Below are 23,718 nucleotides of genomic sequence, written 5' to 3'. Positions count from 1 at the left end.
AAGGTAAAAATTTGCTGGAGGTTAGTCAAAATGAGGAATAACAGGTGAACTTTCTGATGTTGAGTGACTGAGCACTGTAACAGTTAATTATAGCCAGCACAGGTAAATAGGGCGATGTACACACTTGGGGAAAAAAAACCCTACAATCCCAGTTTTTTGTGCAACGTCAATGACTTAACTTACCATTCGCTTATTAGATCCTGGCATTGAACTGTTCTTTAAATAATCATCTCGGTAACAAAAAAGCAAACTATTATCATTAAAATAATAGTACACCATAAGTTATTACACGAACCCCATAAATAACCAATTTTTGAATACAGTGAGGGGAATGGAACTGCATGCCTTAAGATACTAGTAGAGCCAGCAAAGCTTTGTGAAAATGTCACTTGAATGATCAGGAGTATGTGCTAGTTTCCCTATAAAGGAGTAATGGAATTGCCTAAAACTGGACAGGCTGTTAGAGGTGTGACTGGGATGAGAGTGGAGAAGGGAAGAAACATGACAGATCAAAGCTGCATGGTTTGAAGAACAGCTACAGCAGTTTAAGCACAGCTGAAGTTTTCCAGCTTCTGCAGCTGCTGCTGAGGCCAGAGTGATGAAGTAGCACTTGTGGTAGTAGTGTCTCTCCAGCTCTGCCTTCCAGGCCCTCCAGCAGAGGTCAGGGAAGGCAGCTGGTAGTGGTAGCTCATGACCACAGGCAAATTTGAGTCTGAGCTTTGCTTTCACATGCTATCCTAATGAAAAGCAGCAACTCCATCCACCGATAAAGCAGTTTCCAGAATAACTCAAATGAGCAAATAGAATAATACATAGAATATTTAGGGTAACATTTCTTTGTCTCCAGAAACTGTACCACAGTGCAGCTTTATCACTTCATAAATGGCACTTCAAAGCAGGAAACAAGCAGAAAGCAACTACAGATCAAAAATGGCTTTAACAGAAGAGACTGGAATAGTTAAGAAGAGAGATGAGTTTTACTTCCAATACCTTTCTGAGAAAAGTCAGTATGGAAGAGTACTCAGGTACTTTTACAGGTACAGACCGCAGTTTTTCAAAGATGGTCATCAAGATTTGCAATAGCTAGCAATTAATTTAAATACTTTAAAATATTTAACCTGCAAAGCCCAAAACACAGTTCTTGGTGCCTGGTCTTTTTCAAGACTGCTCACTAGTCAATGCAAAAATATTCCAGGACAGTTACTCTTCCTCTCCTCCCACCATACCCCCCAAACCAGATGATTTCTGAGAAAAGGCTCATAAATTCAGGGAAAACAAACACTCTCCTCAGTTGTCAAGACACCCATGGCATTCATCACAGGAACCCCACTCTCAGTGCATGTTAGAAATCTTCAGAGTTACACAGTTTATGAAAATCTGAGGAATATTCTGTATCTGATTTCAGACAGAAACACCTGGACTGCAAAAAAATGCACATGACAAGTCATAAATGACGTAACTCAAATAGTGCACGTTTATTCTGAACAGTATTTCTAAAGAGTTTGAGAAAAACAAAAACATGCTCCTGATGTACAAGGGCAATGATACAGATTTAAAATGGACCATCTTATTGTAAAGAATTTGCTCCCCCTGCAACTTAACTTGTAACATTGAGAATGCACCTGTAAACTGCATACAGCATACCTTTAACTAAATCTTAACTCAAGAGACCAGGCTTGGTCTTAGCCAAATTAATCAGGAAGCAGTTGCAGATTCAAAAGAAACATCCAAGTCAGCAAACACTTTACAAAACACAGACTTTGTGCATAGCAGCTGACCCTGGATTACAACATGGGGGAGAATAAAACAATCTGGGAGATCAAATTTTTACTAGACACAGGGCACCATCAAGATTTAACGAGATATCACGTAAGTTTGTTTCATTTGTAACAGTATGTCATATTTAGTTGGCAGGTTTAACCATTAGCTGCATCATGTAAACTCAGCCAGTTTCTGTATACACAAAATAAAATTCTCTCCCTTCCCCCTCCCAAAAATGAGGGATATTTCTCCTGGATGATTCTCTTTCCCCTGTACCATGGTTTCCTCTAGTAGGACTCCTTCTGTAGATAATATCTTCATACTTCAACCAACGTACGACAAAACCAGCTGCAAAGATTCAGGAATAACTCATATATACACAACTTACGCTCTAAAGCTGTTAGTCACATACACTTTTCTTGCTAGATCTTCATCTGGAATAGGAAGCACTGGTGGATTCCCCCCCCCCACCCCCCCCCCCAACTCCCAACTTTTAAAGAATGTAGTTGTTTATAAGCTGTTATTTTCAAGCTAAAAGGAGATCTTGTTGCAGTAACAACCAAAGTAACTGAAGTTCTCTGCAGTAAGCCTATACTTCACACAAATTTCAGTATCTCTGGGTAACAGCACTAAAAGAGTTCTCTGACACTCAACAGGGCTGATACACCTATAAAATACAACTGTTTGTCATCCAGAACTACTGACCGTCACTTGCCCTTATCCACGTACAGGGAACACAGCTTTCTACAAGATTCAGATTAAACCTTGTATTCAAGATTCAACAACCGTTTTCCAGGATTAATAGCCTGGGAAAAGGAGTCTTAGATTTGTGGTTACTCTCTTTTCCACCTCCTATGAAACATTTCATCAGAAGTTACAATGAGGCAGGTTTGCTGTGGAATAGGAGCTTTAAGAATTGTTTTCAGGGATACATTCATAGAATGATGGCAGCCCAAAGCAAAAAGACAGAAACAAAGGTTAATCCAAGTAAGTTCAGACATCAGACTCATACTTTTAAACCTGAAGGAAAACTGTCTGTGAAACACACCGATTTGTGGAAGCCTACGACAACAGCAAATCCTAAGAGTTCATATCCCCACACCCATCTACCCAACCCAAACACTTACCACTTAGTTCTAGAAGAATGAAGAGCACTTTGCTTGGCACCAGAGGCAGCTATGGTCTGAGTTACAGCTGTGCTGCACAAACATCCTCAAATACAATACTGTCTCTCCCTCCATGTACTTCTCTTGGTTTGGTCTACAGATGGCCAGGGAAACTGTGTTGGCATATGAAAGCTAATTGTGCTTCAATACATCCCCTTCTAGAAAGATGCCAGAACTGCCAAAACCAGTGTGAGCAGGTCCTAGCAGTACTAAAAATAAGCTTTTGTCAAAACTAGGCTGCCTCTGGCCAAGGAAACTGTTTGCATCTTTCTAGCCAGAGTCTGCCACTGAGTGTTGCAAACACAGGTGCTCAGGCCATGCAGACAGGCTTTTGTTGTTCGTGATTCGCCTGTCCCCAAGACTCAATTAGTGCAAACCCAGCAAATAAAAGTAGCCATCTTACATACAGCATAGGTCTGTCGAGATGCACTAGGCGCCTCTGGGAAAGGAGGAGTAATTCTGGAGCAGCTTGTACAGTCACCCCTCGGGTATCGAAGACCACATAATGTGAAATGAGGGGTGCCATCCCTTGCCTCACCACAACTCCCGTCTTGAAATCCTTGGTTCCCAAGTCACCCTCGAATGGCTGGACAGCACCTACTAACCAGATGTAGGCTGTGATGCACGCTGTCAGTCAGAGGCTTTCAAAGTGGATGAATTCAAGATGCAGGTTTCAACTTTAAAGAACAAACAGGAAAGGAATGCAGTTCGATATCTACTTGGGGGATGGGGCAGGTTGGTGTTGTTTCAGCTCAGTGCACTTTCCCAGGTGCTTGGAGAAAAGTCCAAGCTCAAGTTGGTATTTGTATTGGCATACATAAAATTGCTGGCAACAGTGCATAGAAAGGAGCACTGATATTCACGCAAACAAAGCATGAAAGGATGCAAAGCAGAACTTAGAGTTTACTGTAGCTTTGAGGTTACAGTACTAGAAAGAAGCCAGTCAGCCTATTTTCCAAACCCATAAAATGCTCTAATATATGCCACTTTCCCCGGTGCTCCATGAACACCCTCTCATGAGAGGAGAACTGCATTATTACCACTGAATGGGGAAAGGGGGGGAAAAAAAAAAATCTTCAAAGGAGCAAACTGTGCAGTTCTTCACCACCTCCTCCCGAAGGAGCACATAAACACAGCAAGCCAAGCCAATCCCAAGCAAATCCAGGAGACCCCTGCAAAGCTATGTGAATAGGGTCAGATTCATGTCTGCCTTCTCAGCCTTGCTGCCTGGTTTCCTCAACCCTTGCCTCATCTCAGATGTGCCACCACAGATTTAGTAGCTGTAACAGATTTATCTGGAGATGGGTGCTTGCCTTACGCAATCAAAGCTGGTGAGGTGGTCACAGTCACTTTTCCCATCCCAACAACGCAGATGAAACTAACTTGCAATGAGCCCCACAGCATTTCACCCCTTTTTAAAGCAAGGGTCTTGCCTCAGGATTCATATTTTCACAAGGTTACTCTTGCGAATACCAGATCTAACTTTTACTCTGGCAGAAGTCTGCTGGGAGTTGGGTAAATGAAAAAAAGAAAAAACAAAGACCACTCTAAACCCTCCTCTCAGTTAAGAAGTGTAGCACCAGCTTGGGTGAGGAGTATTTAAAAAAAGCATTCAAAAAAGATCAGCCCAGGCAGAGTGAAAAGATATGGTAAAGTAGCCCACCCTTCTCAGCAAAAGGTGGAGGGAAAAGCCATACTCAAAAATATTGGGAAGAACTAAACATACTTTGAGGCGGGGGGAATAAAGAGGAAGAGTGGGAAGTACTGAACATTCAAAGGTTGGGGTGGAGTAAAGTACCCTGTAGGTTATAAAAAAACCACAATAATGTAGGAGTCAAAGGACAAGAATTGCTTTTCCTTTTCCCCCCCCATTGGATTTACATTCTGCTTACTGAAAGAGATAATTCTGAAGGAAACTTGTCACCAGGATAACCTGCTCAAGCCCTCCACACCTCAAACTTAGAGATCTGCACACCTTTTCCCACCCCCCAAAAAAACACCCCAAAAACAAATACCCCAAACCAAAAAAAACCCCCAACCCAGAAAGGAGAGCTCAAAAAAAAAAAACCAACCCCCAAACATGATGGGACAATCCTTGGAAGAAGCATTACATTTTGTTGGAGAGAGGTCAAGAGAAAAAAAAAAAATAAAAAAAAAAATCAAGAGGATGAAGGGGTGGAATTAAAAAAAAAAAAAAAGAGGCCTCTCTTTCCTTATTTGGCGACAAGCAAGTGCAAGAAAGTGTTCGTTGGGGTTTTGTTCAGTTGTCGGTCTTTTGCACATCTGCATTCTGGCCAAGACAAGGGGCTTTGAGGTTTTTCTGCAGCACGTGAGCATCTGCGGGCTCTATCCTCTTGTAGTAGTTTTTCTTCGTCTCAATGATCTCAAAGCCAAACTTTCTGTAGAAGTCAATTGCGGACTCATTGCTGATCTGGACATGCCTGGGACAGAAAGGAGGATAGAGAGACAGCTATCAGAACTTTCTGCGGTACAGTATCCTGCCTCCACACTCAGAACAGTCCCAGACAAGATAAGGAAAGGAGCTATCTAGATAGAGAAAGGAACAACAGTGTGAGTTCAGGACTGGAAATTTTTGTTTTCCCAAATCAATCCTGAGCTAACGCACAGCTCCTGGATAGCCTGTTGCAATCATTGTGAGAAGTGGCAAGTGTTTCCCCTCAATAAAGTTCTTCTGAGGAACACAAATAGCAGAAACACTCTGAAGCATTACAAGCTCAGTAATGTCATTTTTTTAAGCTGGAAGTGACGTATTTTGTGGAAATACATGACAAAGTTTCAGGGTAGGGCCAATTTCAACTTCCTGTAGCAACACTTCTCAGATGACCTTAACAGTTGTCTGAGTGATGATCCATACAGGGTGCAACACAAGCAATGGTGTTTGATACAATTTTAACTCCGTGCTCACTTGTAACTACTCCCTTCTCCTCACAAAGAGCTGTAACAGCACAAAGAAGCCCCTATGGACTTAAAAAGTCCTTTCCCCTCTTATCTGTCTACCCCAGTTTTACAGATCCTGCTAGCATACTGCAAGAGTTTCAAGGCCTCCAAAACAAATAGCCATCAGTTCTTCATCCTAAGCAACTAGGATATTTATTTGCACAAGTTCTATCAAAAAAAGAGAGATATGTTTGGCTCAGCAAAAGGCATTCATTAAACACTCCCAAAATTCAGTGGACACTGCACAAGCTCATGAATCACTTTGTCATGAAAGCATACTGCACAACCATAGAACCAAAGCAACTCTGGAAGCAACAGCAGAACAAAACAAAAGATCTTAGTGTTAAGCCCAACAACCACCAAATAGCTAAAAGGGAACTTCATAATAATGACAAATTTAAGCACTGATATCAAACTGGGTGCTAAGCTGCACAGTACATACAGATAGAAAGATGCACAAGCAACAGACATAGTAATAAAATCAGTGGGCCACTAAAAGAACTTTGTTGTGCCCAACTTTGGGGGCTGTTTATTGTCATCCCAGAATCCTACTTCGGGAAGTGGAAAGAAAGATTATGAAAGATTTGGGCTTTGTATTAAAACCAGCAAACAGTTCCTTCACTGTGAGCACAGTAACATGCAAAAGCAAAAAGGAAAGCCTGTGCCAACTAGCAGGCATCTGAGAGAGTTCATTACCACTTTTTCTGAGGCAGGAGAGCAGGAATACAAGCCAAGAGCAGCTTTACTCTGACTCCTCTTTAAAACACCTGTTCCTCTTACAGAGATGGCACAAAGCTACAACAGTAGAGGACTTGGAAGACTTTACCCCTCCTTGGCAGAGGTGGACTAAGCTTGAGAAGAATGTCACTCCATTTATAGCGATAGCGGTGTACGAAACACCCCTTGCTAACAGTCTTCCAACAGTCCTGGCAAGAGTTTAGGGTGCAGTTCTGTGGCAGCAGAAGCCCATCCAAGCCATACCTGGTGTGGGACTATCCCTACCTAGCTGGTGGTAATGGACAAGGAAGAAGCTGGCTCAGAGGAGAAGTTTGGCCAAAAAGTTCATCAGCTCACTTGGTAATCACACAGACACCAATGCACAGAAAGAAGCAGAAGTGTGCAGCCAGCAGCGAAGGGGAAGCAAAGCTTTGGCATTTATGGATTTCTGGCTCTATTTCCACGGGGATCTATTAGGATGGCAGTGTCTTTAAAGCAGCCCTGTCCTCTACCCCAAAGCTTGTTCACATGTCTGTGTCATGCCAAGTGCTTACGCAGACATGCAGTTGATTTAAAAAACTGAAACAAACCAAAACCACCCCACTAAAACCAAAACCAACACCCAGAAACAAAGCTGAAAACTGCTTCCCCAGCTGGGTCAGGTTATTGTCCTAGTTTACTGTGTTGCTGAACAAACAGCTGACCTGGCATAGTGCAAGAACAGGACTAAGCAGTTGGGCCTTGCTAATGAATGCAAACCTAGAGTGCTTGCAAGCACCTCTGATCTGTTGTTCTAACCTACATAGTACCGTCATAAAAGCAGACAGCTAATGCATCAAACTGCATGCAAGACTTGCAGTATTTTCCATTCTGAAGACTTCACTGCATGGTAAAAAACCCAAATTATTTCCCAATTTTTTTCAGTCATACAGTGTAATTCTGCTATAGAACATCATTCTGTAACTAAACTGCTTTCAAATTCAGCAAATTTGGAGAAGCCCTTCTAAAGCAAGCAAGCTTTTGGTTTTCTCAGCATCACACAAGCCCAGAATATGACCCCTAGCTTTCTTGCTAGTACTTGTAAGTCTCATGACCCCACTGAAATACATACTAAAATGCTCTTGGATCTCCCTCCCTTTGCTCCCATATATGCCTCTCTCACCTCTCCAAAAATGCATGAGAGTAACTCATTTACTTACAGATAGATGTTGTCAAAAGTGCCATCTTTTTCACAGATGTTTAAGACATGATTCAACATTTTAGTTCCTGCCGAAAGGTAAAGAGATACTTAAGAAAACCAGAAGTGCACAATCAAGTCTGTACTTAGCTAATGGCTTTCTTAGGGAGAGGCAGGTTAACTGTAGGTAGGCTAAAATTACAGAGCTTGTGAGAACTAGGAAAGGCAAATAAAACATGATGTAGAAGTATTTCACTATCTTTCTGACTGCTCAAATTTAATTCATTGTCTCTTTGGAAAAAACAGACCCACCAGCCCATAAGTATGCATATAAAGCAGCTTATTTAAATACTAGCCTCAAGGTCTCAAACTCACCTCAAAATACAGTCAAAAATGTATAAAGCAGTAAGAGCATTGGTAAATTTTTCTAATAAAGACCTAGTAAAACAGTTTAAAAAACAGTTATCTTTTCATCCCAGTTTGTCAAAGCAAACAGGTTACTGTAAGATCTTGATTAATCTGGCCTATGAATCTGCAACATGGAGAAAAGAACTAATTGCAGTCTGGACAGAAAGCAGGTACTACACCTGAGCAGTAATAATCAGTAGTGCTAAAGACAAAATAAATAGCGAAAACCCTACATTTAGAAGAGTGAAGAGATAACCCAATGAAGGAACGTTGTCTTCTGCTTATACGTGACTTGCATACTGGCTGCATACCTCAAACTATTTCATATCTCTGTGCATCAATTTTCACATCTATAGAAGCAGAGTATCTACATCACAGTATGATAATATGATTAAAATAATCTGAAGTTCTGAATTAGAAAGTTCTACAAAAAGTCCATTTCTGAAAGGTGGGAAAAAAAGAGCACATAACTCTCTTTCCCCAAAGTCCCTTCCAAAGAAATCAGTGGTCTAAAAGTGCACTATCTTGGTTAAAAATCTGAAAGAGCATTTAGAAGGCTGCACAGCAGTCTCGTTTCTTTGATGACTCAGATACAAAAGAAGATCCTCCTTACCTATTCCTAGCCTTCGGTAGGGTGCCAGGCATCCAAGTGTCATGATGTACAGTCTCTTCTGGTTCTGGGAGTGATCCACCCTACAGCACACTGCTCCCACTGCAATATCATTGAAATAGGCTGCCAGGGAGGGAAATGAAGTGTTATAAGTCACAAGTCTCAAACTACATATACAGCTCCTTTATTTACACCCTGTATCTTCCTTCCTTCCTTCCCTCCTGCTAATTCTCCCATCCAGATAACATATCGTACATTGTGGCTTAACACTGGAAGTTACCGATGGTGCTCCGACACAGGGTTTGGCTTATCACAATTCAAACCAACTAGCAATGACATCAGGAGGTAAGCAGACAGCACACATAGCTCCCATTTTCTGCTGTAGCAGAAAACACGCCTATTCCCAGTAAAACGGAATCTATTTAGAACACAAACCCTCTGAGGCTGGGACTGTGGCTTTTTGAGGTTCCCAAACAGTTATTTTTCATTATGTAAAACAACAAAATAGAAGGATCTGCTATTCGAAATCATTATGGATAGCAATGATGAGCCCTTCTGCCACCATAGCCCACAATTACTGGCAAGAACATTTGTACCTAATTTGGCTAGTTCGCCAACCTCCAGTACATCCTTGTAGAACTTGTCATTGTAGCTGACAGGAAAAATGACCTGGTTTAGCCTCTTCAGCTGCTTAATGTTGTGTGGCGTCACATCTCCCAGCTCGATCCGGCTACTGGAACAAATCAAAATATGCTTTACATCTGACACACCGCAAAATTTCTAAGGACACCAAAATTATTTACTTTATTTATGCTTAGAGAACTGTCCCACCTAATAATCAGTTCAATACATATTTGAACCGCAATGTCCAACCTGTCTTCTGTTGGTGAACAATTTAACTCCCAAACCCCATTTTAGTTGGTACTATACAGTCAGAAGTTTCTCAGAGCACACTTAACACTGACCTTCTGTAGTATGTGTGGTTTTATTGTGTGGGAGACAGGAGAACACAAATCTCTGTAGGAGTATTAGCTTTAACTTTATCCCATTAATTTCCTCACTGATCATCAAGATCACAGGGCAGGAGGGAAGATGGGAGGGACAGGTGGCTAGAATAGAGACCAAGAAAATGAAGTCCTTATCCATGCTTCAAAGACAGCCCTAATTTTACCACCTATCAATATAAAGCTTATGCTTAGACAAGGACTAAGTCATTACTAGATTGCTGTCTCTAAAAAGCAACAATACTGTGTGCAGCATATTAAGCCTGTTAATATGCAAGGGTGCCACTGATAAGGTGATATCTACATCTGTCATGATCATTCTTCCTGCTGAGAACAGAATCACAACCTTAGAATACCAGTACTGTACTGAATTATAATGAAAAGAAACAAACCAAGCTTCTCCCTTTTCTAGGACTTAACTTCCTAGCAAAAACACTATGTGTACAGAAGCAAGTTAAAAAACAAAACAAAAACTTAGGTGTTCATATTCCCCCAGCCAATTTCTTGCGTGCATGTAGATAGTTTTAACAAGGACTACAAAAATGAAAACTTAAAAAAAAAATCAAGATAATAAAAATGTTTTCCCAGACAGTTACCAGAATACTTAGGCAGGTACAAAGCCAGTGCATGTCAAGTTCGAAACACACAATTCTCGGTTCACTCAGCCTTGTTTTACCAAATACAAACAGGCAACCAGATTATTTTCTACCAAAATATTGGTAACGAAACTGTTTGCCTTTTTTTTAAAAAAGTCAAATTATGTTTTCACAAAGGCAGTTTTCTAAAATCCTTGTATGCCAGGCTTCAAAGTTCATTCTAGTAGTGTGCAGTAGCTGCTTTCCATCCTCAATGCCTCTTGTGCCTAGGCAGCTTGTTTTGAATAGGTTGATGCCTAGGACACAACAGCCGAAATTGATTTACATAATACAGTGAAACAAAGAAGAGATAGCCACCAGCTTTTTTCTTCAAGAACCACACCAAACAATGTGGAATATTATCTGTCTCTGCTTTATTAACTGACCTTGATTATACATCACAAGCCCTTAAGTGATTGCCACTCCAGATGTCGTATCAGTTTTAGGTGTCGCTACCAATGCTGGGTAATAAATATACAATGCTTTCTAGGCATTGTACTGCAGCCTGCAAAACTATCAGAAAAAGCTACAGGAATGGAGCCTTTACTGTTTACTTCAGGAAGCATAACTTGCCCTCACACCCACTTTCTTCTCTTCTTTTACAGCAAAGAATACAGTCTTCAGTTCTGCAAAGATATCAAGGATCACCATTGCCTACTCTCTGGTATGACACAGATCAGAAAAATCTCCCTAGTAAGCCCTACAGAAGTTAAACAGTTTGTAAGTAGGGCCTACCTTTTAGAGAACCATCTAGCATTAACTAATGGACTACTGATGATTTTGTAATTCTCCATCAGATTAATATGTTCCAGTGACTACTTAGAATTAATAGATAGCATTTACATACTGAACTTTGCTGACTCGAAGTCTAATCTTTCATCACACATTTGCCAAAGAAATTAAAAAGCCTCTCTGTGTCAAGCATCTCATGCCAGTGTGGGTACTAGCAAATTGTTCTGGGCAGCTCCTCATCCATCTTCCCCCTACTACACTGAATGTGTTGATCTTTTTCCTCCCTCACTGCAAGGGCAATTACTAAGCAACAAATTTTTGTAGTTTGGCCCTGAGCTCTGCCCAGTTGTACAGCAGTCTCTTGGGAGGTATCTCACTAGAGCTGGACAGTATGTTCTCCAACAGTGATCTCAAGAATGACAGAAGCAGCAGCAGTCTCCACATTCTGGCATCTCATCCGTGTCAAGGTACACACTACAAGCAACAGCAGTGGGATATATTTCTAAAGTTTCCAGCTATAAACCACTATATTGTGTGGAAATAGACTGCAGTATCTCTTTTCTGTGACTCCTACCACCACCAGCCCATTGTTTCACAGCCTTTTCCATCTTCTAGATTATTTCTGCTCTCAAGATTCCCTTCTTCACATATCACCACTTACTTGTGCAAGTCCCTTTGATAATTACAGTCCAACATAAAGGAAGTACTGAGCTAGTAAGGATGATCTCCTCACACCACAGAAGTATTCCCACTGTAAACAAGCATGCTATCAAAGTTATTAGACAGTGGGATAACCATAATACTTGTTTTATGCCCAGCTTAGCACAGCTGTTCAGCCTAACATGGCAGGGCTTCTTCAGGCACACAGAAGGCAAGTTGTGCCATTTTCTAATCTCATCCAGCACTGCTGTTAACTGTTTCTCACAAAGGGTAGGAATAAGACTGTAGCATGTGGATTCCTGGGTGTATTTGTGTCTGGGAGTTTTGCTGGAGCAGAGCACCTCAGTAATCTCATACTAGGAGCAAAGAGAAGACCCAGCAGCCTCTTTTGCTGCAGTCTGCATCAGAGCAAGGGAGCAGGTCTCAACTGCTCAACTAGATTAATTAGCTGCAGAGTAGGAGGTAAGGGAAGAGTAAAACCTCACATTCACACTCAGTCCCTTGAAAGCTGAGACTTTTGGTCCAAAAGATTTAATAGTATATTAACCTTGATGATACTTTTTTTGTATTGGTAGATCCAAGCTTCAGTAGATCAGTAATGTTAGCATGAACTCTTAAAATAAACTGACAGCAAAGTTGTTATAGAGCAAGTCCCTCTGAGCAAAAATCTTTGACACAGACTATTACTGGGTAGTGTGTTTTCTAATATTATTTTTAAATTAATTAGTTACTAATGAAGCAAGGAATCAGGCATTAGAAGACAGTCAGTATGGAAAATTTATTATGACAGTGCAAGAGGACAAAGATATATTGTCAGGGGCAGCCAGGAGAAGACAGCTGAGAAAGGGACCATGGCCAGAAGACAGACCTTCACCAAGAAGGTTTCAGACAGGGAATAAGTAAGTTCAGAAGGAGAGTCTAAGGCTGCTCTTAACTGCTGAGCCAAGACATCACCTCTGAGGCTGGCATCAGGCCAGAGAAACAAGTTCTAGTAGTAGGTGGCTAAGAGGTTCTGTTGACAGTTTCCCTGAGCCCTTGGGCTTCCCCCCTATCTCTCACCACTTGCCACATTCATTGCTGCCTCCTGCCATCTCCTTCTGCCTGCCTCCCGTGCTCTGTCACTAGCTGTTTCCTCGTTGCTCGAGAGTTGCACCAGGGCCTGTAATTTATCCTGGAGGACAATACGAAAAAAGTTTGAGAAACACTGCAGGAAGCATAAATTAATATGCTAAATATGTTTGTTTAAATAAGTATGTACTCAAACCATAAACAACTTTAATGTATAGCACTAGCTGATTAAATCAGCACCACATCTATTACACACAAAAACATTTAATAAGTAAACTAAATGAGGACACGGAAAGGAAGACCCACATCATGAAAGTTCATCACTTTGCCTGAGGACAGCACAGCAGAAGTGCCACTAGGGCCTGGAGGAAAAACACAAGAAAGCTGGCACTGCTGCCAGAAGCAGCAGCCTTGCTGTCCCCAAGCCACTCATTTCCATCCTCTTGCTGGCACAGACATGTGGGCAACAATGTGGTGAACCAACCCCAATTAAAACTAACCTAGCCAAAAAAAGGAAAAGTTTCATTTTAACCCACATCAGTCCCCTGACTGGGTTCACCACACAAGTCTTCTGCCAGCATAAGGAAGAAAAAAAAAATTGCCAGAGGCAGAGCCCGTCGGTTCTTGAGCAGAAGTGCCAGCCTGCCCCAGCTTAAACTGGAAGTACTGCGGACAAGGAGCACAGCCATCATTAGGCATCTACATGATTTTGTGCTACACTTTATCATTTACAGAATAACATGCACTTCGAATCTAAGGAATTAAAACTACCCCAGCCTCAAAAGATCCAAGACAAAACACCTGTAACAAAGGACCTTTCTTTTCACTGGAGTAACAGAAATAGCTTTGGGGTTTTTTTGTTCTTTTGTTTGTTTGTTTTCTAATAGCTGTTTACAAGTAGACCTGCTTCTTCAAGTTACCTCTCAGCCAAACCAGTAACATAAGTTTACTGTATCAGCTAAGGTCTGATTAGGCCAGTTCTGTGCATTCAGCTCAGTACAGCCTGTACCAGAAATACCCATCCTCTGCTGTTGCAAAGAAAACAATTCAATCCTAAACTCTAATTAGCAGATGAAAGAACATAAAGGTGTGTAAAGAGCCTGAAGCACCCAGAAGGGACGTGCCCTTTCTTAACAGATTATTTTATTCTATTATTCCAATAATATTAATAAGAAGATACACACTTATTACTCCCATCCTACATCTCAAATAGCACTCCACAGGTGTGCAGCATGAGCTGTATTCAGCCTAGGTGTCCAAGCTTCTGGACCAAGTCAGCCACCCCATCCCGAGCAACTGTTTTAATATGGAGGAATCAGGGACTCCTGGCTCATCATGTCAGGCCTCTTATTACTCTACAATGCTCTACAAATCCATACCCTTCCCTAGATGGAATGCCCGCCCCCTGAAGCCACTTAAACATATTCCCAAGCTACCATTATCCTCATAGTTAGGATTTCTTCTCATTTCCAGCCTAAGTGTACTGAAGTCTACCCATATGCCATTTCTTGTTGCTCATTAGCTTCAGTAGTTGATGGGTACCCATACAGCCTAACACACGTGCCTTTTCAGGGAGCTACCATGACTTCTTTATGCTTTTCTTCCTCTAACTAAAGCCAAGCTCCTGGCCTCCTCCTGTTTTTTAATTCCTACTGTTGTCGTACTAGCTCTTCTTTCTGTTCCTTCAGATTAAAGTTAATTTTCCTTAAACACGGCTAACTAGAACTGCTTACAGCACCCCAAATAATTACTACTGCCACATACAACAGTAAGTTTTTCCCATCTCTGCCAGAGGCATTTTTCTGACCTACCCTAGGACTACGCTCACATGTCTCAACTGCAGCATACTGTGACTCTCCGTTACTGGGGAAAAAGCACACTGAGGCTTCACTAGTGAAGGACACCAGTTTCTTGTGCGTAAGGCTGCTGTTCATTAAAAGCTTGCAGCGATGCTGCCCAGCGATAAAAGAGCGGAAGCGAGGAGCAATCCACAAAATCCAAATGGAAGTGGGACTTTAGTGACATGCAGCTGTTACTGAAACTGGATGCATGCCCGGAACATGCCAGCGCCCTAAGATCCTTCAGGCACTTGCTAGAAAAACCCTCACACTTTGTAGGACCAAAGGCCATCCAGTTAGTCCTACTGCAGCTGCATTTCCTCTATCTGCAGCCTATTACAGATAGGCTGTGATTTGAACACTGCCTCTTTCCTGTTATGTCTTAAATTTATACTGGTGGAAGTAACACAGGCTAAAGAAGACATCAGTGTTCACTTATGCTAAGGCTACCTTTTGCCTCTTGACATATACCAAAGGACAGCTGCCACAAAGAACAATAGGTCAAGAGGAAGCCAATTTCAGGAGGAAACACAAATTCAGTCCCAGCAAATAGTAAGTGTTGAACACTAGTTTAGAACCAACATCAGGAAGAAAAAGGGGGAATTCCGAGTTTCTTAATGCTCTAAGAATCTCAGTCTCATTCAACTTTAAATAATGTAAGTCTCTCCCCAGAGGGATATGCCTGACTGAAACAGATCTCAGCGTAACTGATAGCTGGGCTCAGGCTTATTGAAGGCATCTGCACGCTAAATTTAGCAGAGCTGTATCTGTAACTCATAAAACTTACTGAGGTATCATCAGTCAGGAGAGGGAGCACGAGGGGGAAAAGGGCCCTAACAAATTAAAGGACTTCAGAGAAGGTTTGTCACCCGCTAAGCAGCCAAGTAGCTTTATTGCTTCTATTTTGGCTTCCAAGTCAAAGCAGGAGTCTAGACAGGATAATCCACTCATAAAATAAAAGCAAACCAGAGCTATGAAAGCTATAGACCTGAAGGGTGTGGCTTTGCTTAGATTCAGCTCCAAAGCCAAAGAGCCTCCCTAGTGTTTCAGGGTTGGTTTATTTTGTTGTTATTGTTTTGTTGGGTTATTTTAAACAGATGAGCTGTCTTGCTAGGCACACAAGTTAGACTAGTTCTTGTGGGCAGACTGGTATGTTTTCAATTATTTAGGAGATCTGTGGGCTGTAAATCTACTCTGCTCCACTTGTCAGAAAACCAGAAGGATAAGTACAAGCCTAGCACGCAAAACGTCTTACTGATTTGTTTCTGAGCCCCCCGATCTTCTTCAGCCCCACTTACTACTGAAAACATGTATGTGCGTGACACCCGATACCCTGCTGGAAGTTACCCCCAGCTGTGTGCTGGATTGTACAGAAGGGCACAGTGACATAGAGAAGAAAGCTAAGTAATTTTAGAATCAAAATTAACAGAAGACTTCACTCAGAACTTGTGATTCAACCAGATCTCAGTGTGAATAGGTTTCACTGGCGTGTCATAATTTGTCAAGACATACTTCAGATCCTCCTTGCCTCTCTCCTTTGTAACAAAAAAAATACACAGCACATTACAGTCAAGGCTTCATCATTATGTTTGGATAATTCACTCTGTTTCAACCTGACCATTGTACAAGACTGCCTGTTTTTCACATGCAAGAAGCAAATTTTTCAGTATGCTACAATAGCCTCACAGTTCTCCCAGCTCAAACCTGTTCTTTGAGAGTTTTCCTAGACCTGAAATCTAGACTCAACTCTGATCTCAACCAAAAAAACTCAAACAACCTTAAAGCTAAAGTAGCAGTACAATCATGAAGCACCTCAACTTTCTGATTATACAAGTGCCAAGGGGAGACGGTGAAGTCATTTCAACAAGTGTCAAATGAAAATAAACGTTCCCAATAAACATTCTGCAGCTGGATACAAAGAGCAAGAATCACCATGCCCAGCTGACAGGATTTTCAAACTCCAGAATATCAGAAATAAATGTAGTTGCTCTAGACAGAAAAGCAGCCATACATAGTATGTATGTATGTATAGAGCTACTATACTTAGTAGCTCTAACACTTTGCTGCTTCAGAGCACTTCACGAGGAAAAGGATTAGATATTATAATTGCCTATCCCAGGTGCATCAAAGTCAGGTGAAAGAGGAAACAACTTGCCTGTGATCATAGGTCAGATCAAGAGCTGCCAGAAATCCTAATTCTCCACTACTGGTCTAACCACTTCTCCTTATTAGTTCACAAAGCTCACAAGAACACTCAGATTTTGAACCATGATTACAGAGTAGAAATACTTCACCAGTTTGAAACAACTTAGCTCAAAATTAGTTTTGTGTCTCCCTTACTGATACTGAGACATCTTATAAATTACTGCCCCTTTCAGTGTCCCTGCATATAACAATTATAACCCTTACTTGCCTCCCAGGAGATCATGAGCCTCTGCTAATTGGTGTACATGAAGTACCTGATGATCCTCAGGTAAGAACAGAGGCTTCCCTTCAAATTCAAAGTAGAAGTGATGCTGGGTTCACAAAGTGCTTTATTTATATAAATCTATATAGCTCAAGGGCACTTCTTGTACTTATAGTAGGTAACACTATAGAACTGACATCAGGAGAAAAGCATTTCTCTGCTTCCCACAAACTATTTCTATAGGTCACTGAAAGACCTTTCTTTACAAAGGCCCATGTCTGTTATATTATGGCAGGTCATTATGGGTCTCCTGCCTATATTTTGGATCTCAGTCTCAGGGTTGGTGGTTTTATTGAGGTGTTTGAATCATGGATTATATAAATAACATACTGTGAAAAAAATAACAGAACACACTATCAGTTTTATGTGCCTACCTTCAATTACTTCTAAGGCATCAATCATTGCAAGCACCTAACTCATCAACAAAAAGCTTCCTCCCCCTCCCAATTTTCAATATGAATGAATTATTCTCCAATGAAAATTTGTGCTAAAGAGCTAAAACCAAACATATTTAATTACAATTTTCAACTTAATTTGGGATCTTTAGTGACTAGAAATTAAGTGCCACATAGAGAAAACTTTCACAAGCCTTCAGCTGCTGCCCAGGATCTGACCCCATACTCTCAAAAGAAGATAAATACAATGGCCAGATGATGGAAGTGGGAAATTTTTTTTCAGGGATTGAGATTCTAGTCTGCTAAGGGCCAAAAATCACATAGAGCCTGGAAAAGAACAGAGAGAGGGAGGAGGAAGGCCAAGCGAGCTCAGGAAGTACTTCATGCATCAGGATTTTACCATGCAGCATGGTATTTTCAGAGTAATTTTTAAAAAATTACTCTGCCCCCAGGAAAATTCCAATATCTTAATCTTAGTCACCTAGTGACAGTGTTGTGGAAATGTTTTTGGCTCTGTTTTCTATAAAGGCTCGTTTCATTTCCTTCCCATAATGAATTAATTCAATATGCTTTGACACAAATACACAGTTGCCCCATTTCAGTGCTGTGCTTCTCCACTCTCAGGTCTTCAAGTCCAAGAGTCTCCAAATAACCAGCAGTTCTTCTATGCACGGATTACTTCTGTCTTTTGCCTCCCTTCCCCACCTCAAATCTCCCCCTGACAAACTTTTGCTGCTCTAAAACTCCCACATAAGTCACTTCTTCCCTTCTCCGCTTTCAGCAGGGAGCAGAAAGTAATCCTGACATTGCCTGCCTCACTTAGACAGAAGGGATGCAAGGAGGTACTGCACTTCTCTTATCAATTCCCAAAGAAATATAAAGATACAACTTCTCCTGTCCTTTCCTCCTTGTGTTAAAAGTAAATCTACCTCCTTCTCAGATTATTGGTCTGAGCCCTTCTAAATGCTTGCCAAATGGGCAGGCTCTTCAAGTTCTGAATCATTTCCAGTTGAATAAAAGTATTTTTTTGGCTCAACCATCACCCATTATTCCCCATTTTAGAAGATATGTAATGTGGCAAAAGAGAATGCATCATTTCTCTTGTCCTCAGGAGATGGCAGCAGAGTCTGTGGCATTTGGTGATTAACTAAAGATACTACATTTTTCAGAGAATGTCCCAACCTAGCAAGCCAGTCTACATACTAACAAGCCACGCAGACGTAAAAAGAACTGAATGATCAAAACACTACTCAAAAGCCCAGACTGGGTTCTAAAGTGCTTCAATAAACAGAAGCTACAATCCCTATGCTACCTTCCCATCCTCCCAATCCCTCCTACTTCATGGAATGTCTTAATCTGGCTATGGAATTAAACTCAAAGTGGCAAGACTTATATATCAGGTTAAAGTACCTAAAATAAACTTCACCGAGTTTTTCTAAACTAGTTTAGAAGATATTAAGCATGCATATAGGCAAGGTTTAAATTCACCATCCATGAAATTAAATACAGAAAGCATAGCTCACACTTTGCTGTTTCTAGGTTCAGAAAAAACCTAAAACCAAACAGTGATTTTCAAGCTCAATTACCTTTTTTGTCCTGCCTCCAGTGCATATGACAATTCAGCAGTTTTCTCAAACTTGGAACTTCCTCTCATATATGTTAAGCTTAGCACTGTGCCTGGTGAATGGAAACACATCAACAGTTCTGCACAAACTCTGTAATACTAGCTCAGAAGAGGAGAGAAAAAACCCCTCACTGTTCTCACGAGAAACATGCACAACTTCAAGACCTTGAAGGGCTTACTTTGTGAATCTGGGCAAAACAAGCAGAGATATCAGAGCTCACCCATAACAACTCACCATACTTTAAAAACAGTATTGTTATTTTTCTGTTATGCTCAGTATTCCCCAGCTGCAATGTCTCTCCTACAGAGGCAGCTAGAAGAGTGCTAGCCTGCAAAGCCTCTGGGTTACCAAGTTCTCTGTGGGAGCGGCTATATGTCAGGTAGCGTGGAGTCTGAAGGGCTCTTCTGCAGCAAGTCAGGACCCTTAGAAACTACAAAGTGTAAGATTTAACTGCAAACACATAAAAGTTTAGAAGCAGTCTCCTAAAAGTTTCTTATGCCAAAGTAGCACATGTTGCTTTCAAAGATAACGGTGACACGCCTGGCACTCTGCTGCCCGTTTCAATCAGGTTTTCATCCTGTGGCTCAAAGTGTGTTGCCACATGACAATCCCACAGGTGTTTCCCGTCAAAACTGGAGAGGGGTTTGGTCAATGTGAGTAAATAACACAGACACACAGGATCACAGGCACTGGGCCCTGCTCGTAACGTACACTGCATGCTCGATATCTGCTACTCCCGGTCACACAGCAGGGACAGGCACATGAAGGAGCAGGTGTGTCCTGCATCACACCCCTTGTGTAATGGGGTTTTTAGGTAAGGGCAGCAGGGAAAACCTGGATGACTTCTCACAGGCTTCATCTGAGCTGAAATGGGTTGGGAAAGCACCCTTACTTTAAGATGTCAAAAGGCCACAGACAGCAACCAGCAAATGCTCAAGAATCAATGCAAAATTTTCTGTTTTCTTTCCTTAAAACCAGTAGTGTAACAACTGCAATGAAAATACAAAACCACTGAGCAACAGGTGAATCAACACTGCAAAAACAGTAAAGTGCAGGGAGTATTATTTACAGCTTCTCTCCTGTTTTTGTAGAATTACCACAGACAGTAGAACCCAAGTCCCTCCCACTGGTATTTTTCCTCGTGCAAATCCAGTTCTAAAATAAGATTTTCAAATTCCAGAACTAACAAAAACAATATTTAGGAATACAATAAATGAAAAAAGAAATGAATCTCTAGAGAATCATGAAGTTTGCTAACAGTGAATTACCTCTGTTTTCCAACTCACATTTAAGGAAAAAAAAAAAAGGAAACATAGCAAGTCTCTAAACTATTAAAATCATTCAGAAGACGAGGATAGAGTGAACATAAAGCCAAGTATCACAAAAGCAGGTGGGAGGTAACAGCAATTACCAGTTCAGAAGCTGGTGTTTAACTCATCAAATAAGAGAAAACCCACAAAATTTCAGGAAGAAAAAAAAAATCTTTTGCTATCTCTGAAACCAAAGGTCCTCTGTAAAAGAAGTCACCTGATCTCAAACACCCTGATGACAGAGACACTACAGCCCTCTGTGCATTATTAACACAGGGCTACGTGCTCTTTTGAATTCAGAGAGCTAAGAAAGAGGGCTGCAAGCAATGCACATTGACTACACAATCTCCTTTAGATCTGAAATTTCAAAACGTCAGAGAACTTGCTGGTTTCTTTTTTAATTCTTTCTCTGCCAAAGTAGGCTGTTCATAATTACAGCTGATGTTATGGCTCTTCGTGCTCCCAAAATCATGTCTGCACTTTGTGGTGTGGGTTACTATGCAACGCATACACTCCCAGAAAAAGTACTCAGATGGAGTCAGTTTGTTCAGAAGAACGGATCCACAATTTTGGATTCAATACTGAAGACAGATCAGATCCCTTCAAACACCACATTAGCTTCTGTATGTTAGAAGCTGAAGCTTCAGAGCTATTTTTGGATCTATCTTCTGACAGTACTTGTTTTTTAGGGATCTTCTCGGATCTTTGTAGCTTGACAATTTGGTTTTGTTCCAAAGTACCCCTAAGTAATTTAATATATTCCATCTGAAATCTTCATCTAGTCCTTTGATTCTCTCATTGTACTTAAATCGGGTTATTTTTCAGTTTGAGTTCTATCAGCCTATTTGCCTCAATCTGAATTTTTAGAGAACACCTGGATTCAATATGAAGATTTTATTCTGCACAAGAACTTGCTACGTGGTGCTAACAGTATTTGGACAAGACAGGAATATGCTGTTCTTCAAAGAAATGAAGGAGTACCAGAAAAGCAGAAATACGAGTACCAGAAAAGCAGAAATATGCAAGTACAAAAACCCAAGGGATCAGTTCTGAAGTCGAATCGGTAATAAAGCTGCCTGTAAGTAAAAGTAAGTAACAGAAATAAAGTTTGGTGCTCTGGAAGCAGAAGAGGGTTATGTGGTTTTTTGCTCCATAGCTTTTTAATTAAAAAAAGTTACAAAAAGTAAAAAACTCCCCAAAATGAGAACTCCTGAGCAGCTCAAGCAACACCAGGGCTCAGGCCCTCCTTGGGGAGCACTGCAGCAGGGCAGACAGATCAGGCTGCGATGTGCCAGACCTTCATGGCTCCAGTCTGACACACCTGGGCCACCTTCCACCTCACACATCCAGGCCCCAGCAACCCCGTCCCTCAATTCATGACTGACATGTGGCCAAAGCAGGGCTAAGCTGGAGAAAACAGCAGAACAGTCAGCGGAGGATAAAAGGAAACCCAATTTTGTCAGCTGCTCTGTTGAACAACGATCACATCAACTGCCACTTCATCTTGGCTGATCAATGCTGTCACCCGTCTCGTAAACTCTGTCAGGGAGCCCTGTTTCATGTAGGGTGGTGCAGGCGAATAAAGGATTGCCCGATATCCCAAACACACCTATTTAATGTCAGTTGAGAGTCAGTTTATTAGCAATCATCACCAAACCTCTCTCTACACATACCTGCCAGCCCCTCATGATGTCTGAAGCTGCTTACACACTGTAAGAAACAGTATCTGTTATCAAGCTGTCCTGTCGTGTGACCTCACCCCAACTGCTAATAAGCTAAAGCCCTTACCATTTCTTAGCAAAAGCTTAAGTGCTTCAACTTCCATTCACCCTGCCTTTAAGCTGCCAAACTGGAATAATACTACCCAGCATTGCATAACATCAGTTTCAAGGGGACGGATTTAATACGCCTTTGAGAATCAGCTGTGGAAAGCTTCCTTTGTGCCTATGAAGAAACTGAGGCACAGAGTAAAAAGATCATGTTTTGTGGAACAGAGGTGATGCTGAAATTAATAAACATTAGGTGATTCAACCAACACCGAAAAACTTGTCCCAAAGTGACCTGTGCAAGGTCAGGCAGGTCATCTGACACCAAAGCAGACTGGGACTCAGAAGGCCTCCAGGGTCTCGTGTTCAAACACTGCACCTCGCTGCCTCCACCAAGCAGAAAATCGAGTGTTTCGGCCAACCACATCTGAAATCTCTAGGTTTTTCAAGAGCCATTGAGAGGTGAAGCCAGGCCCAAAGCAGTGTGCTACAGAAATCAGACACAAAACACAGCTCGTTTTCATCCATCGACGTTGTACGGCCTCCACGTAGACAAACACTTCAGAGACTTAAACCAACAAAAAGTGCTAAGAGGATGTTACAAACAATAGCCCTACAAAACCACTCGTCCGAGGCCGGCAGCTTTTTCGCATAGACCCAACTGCGCTTCTTTGCTATCACCAGACAAGTCCGAGAGCTCAGTCAGCATCCCCCCAGCCGACTGCTCCCTCCCTTCGTTTTGCGGCAACCTAGAGCTCGCAAGCTCAGTTCCCTCAGGAGCACGAAGAGCCGCCGCGTCCCACCGGCTCAGCAAAGCACGGCTGAGCACGGGAAATTTTTGCTCCAGCAGCAGAATAAATTTTACGGCCAAGGGAGCTCCTGCGGGGAGCTCTTGCTCGGCTGAAATGGCTCCCCAGCCCCCGAGCAGCGAAGGGACCGCCGGCTTTTCCCCTCGGAAGAGAGCTCCCCTGACACCGACGCCCCGCGGCACGGACCGCTGGCCCTCTCCCAGAGGGCGGGAGAGACACAGCAAACCCCCCTCCGCCGCCAACCCTGAAGCGGCGGCGACGCCGCTGAACCCCCTCCCGCCGAGACGCGGCGCCGCCCGCCCGCCGCGCCTGGGCCGCGCCGCCCGGGCCCGCCCCGCTCCGCCGCCCGCGCCAGCGAGGCGAGGCGGCGCGGCCCAGGCGGGCGCGGGCAAGCGCCGCCGCCCTGTCACGGCCGGGCCGGGCCGAGTCCTACGGGGCGCGCCGGGCCCGCCCGCACTCACCCCTTCATGGTGCGGCCGCGGCCTGGCCGGCACCAGCGTCCGCGCTGGCTGCGTGTAGGGCCCGGCGGTGCGGCTCCGGCCTCCCCCTCCTCGGCCCGGGCAGCGCGGGCGGCTCAGCCTCCTGCTCCCGCGCCCGCTCCACATGGGCCTC

General features: G+C 42.5%; 1 protein-coding gene across 3 annotated transcripts; it reads right to left on the bottom strand.

The window, feature by feature from the left end:
* Positions 1–1,451: 1,451 nt before the first annotated feature.
* NAA50 (N-alpha-acetyltransferase 50, NatE catalytic subunit) lies at positions 1,452–23,718 on the bottom strand. Of its 3 annotated transcripts, none has more exons than XM_074896897.1 (5): positions 23,568–23,718; positions 9,394–9,530; positions 8,801–8,920; positions 7,802–7,868; positions 1,452–5,368 (listed from the first exon to the last, which is right to left on the bottom strand). In XM_074896897.1, the coding sequence occupies exons 1-5, from the start codon at positions 23,573–23,575 to the stop codon at positions 5,188–5,190; spliced, it is 513 nt and encodes a 170-aa protein (XP_074752998.1). In that variant the 5' UTR covers positions 23,576–23,718; the 3' UTR covers positions 1,452–5,187. The 3 variants fall into 3 exon arrangements, with proteins under 3 accessions (XP_074752998.1, XP_074753006.1, XP_074752988.1); XM_074896905.1 differs by having other exon boundaries at positions 9,394–9,527; XM_074896887.1 differs by lacking the exon at positions 23,568–23,718 and adding an exon at positions 12,888–12,983.

The sequence above is a fragment of the Athene noctua genome, chromosome 1 (assembly GCF_965140245.1).
Source record: "Athene noctua chromosome 1, bAthNoc1.hap1.1, whole genome shotgun sequence".
Lineage (NCBI taxonomy): Eukaryota > Metazoa > Chordata > Aves > Strigiformes > Strigidae > Athene > Athene noctua.
The sequence above is the reverse complement of the archived record's forward strand: the minus strand, read 5'-3'. Positions and strand labels throughout refer to the sequence as shown.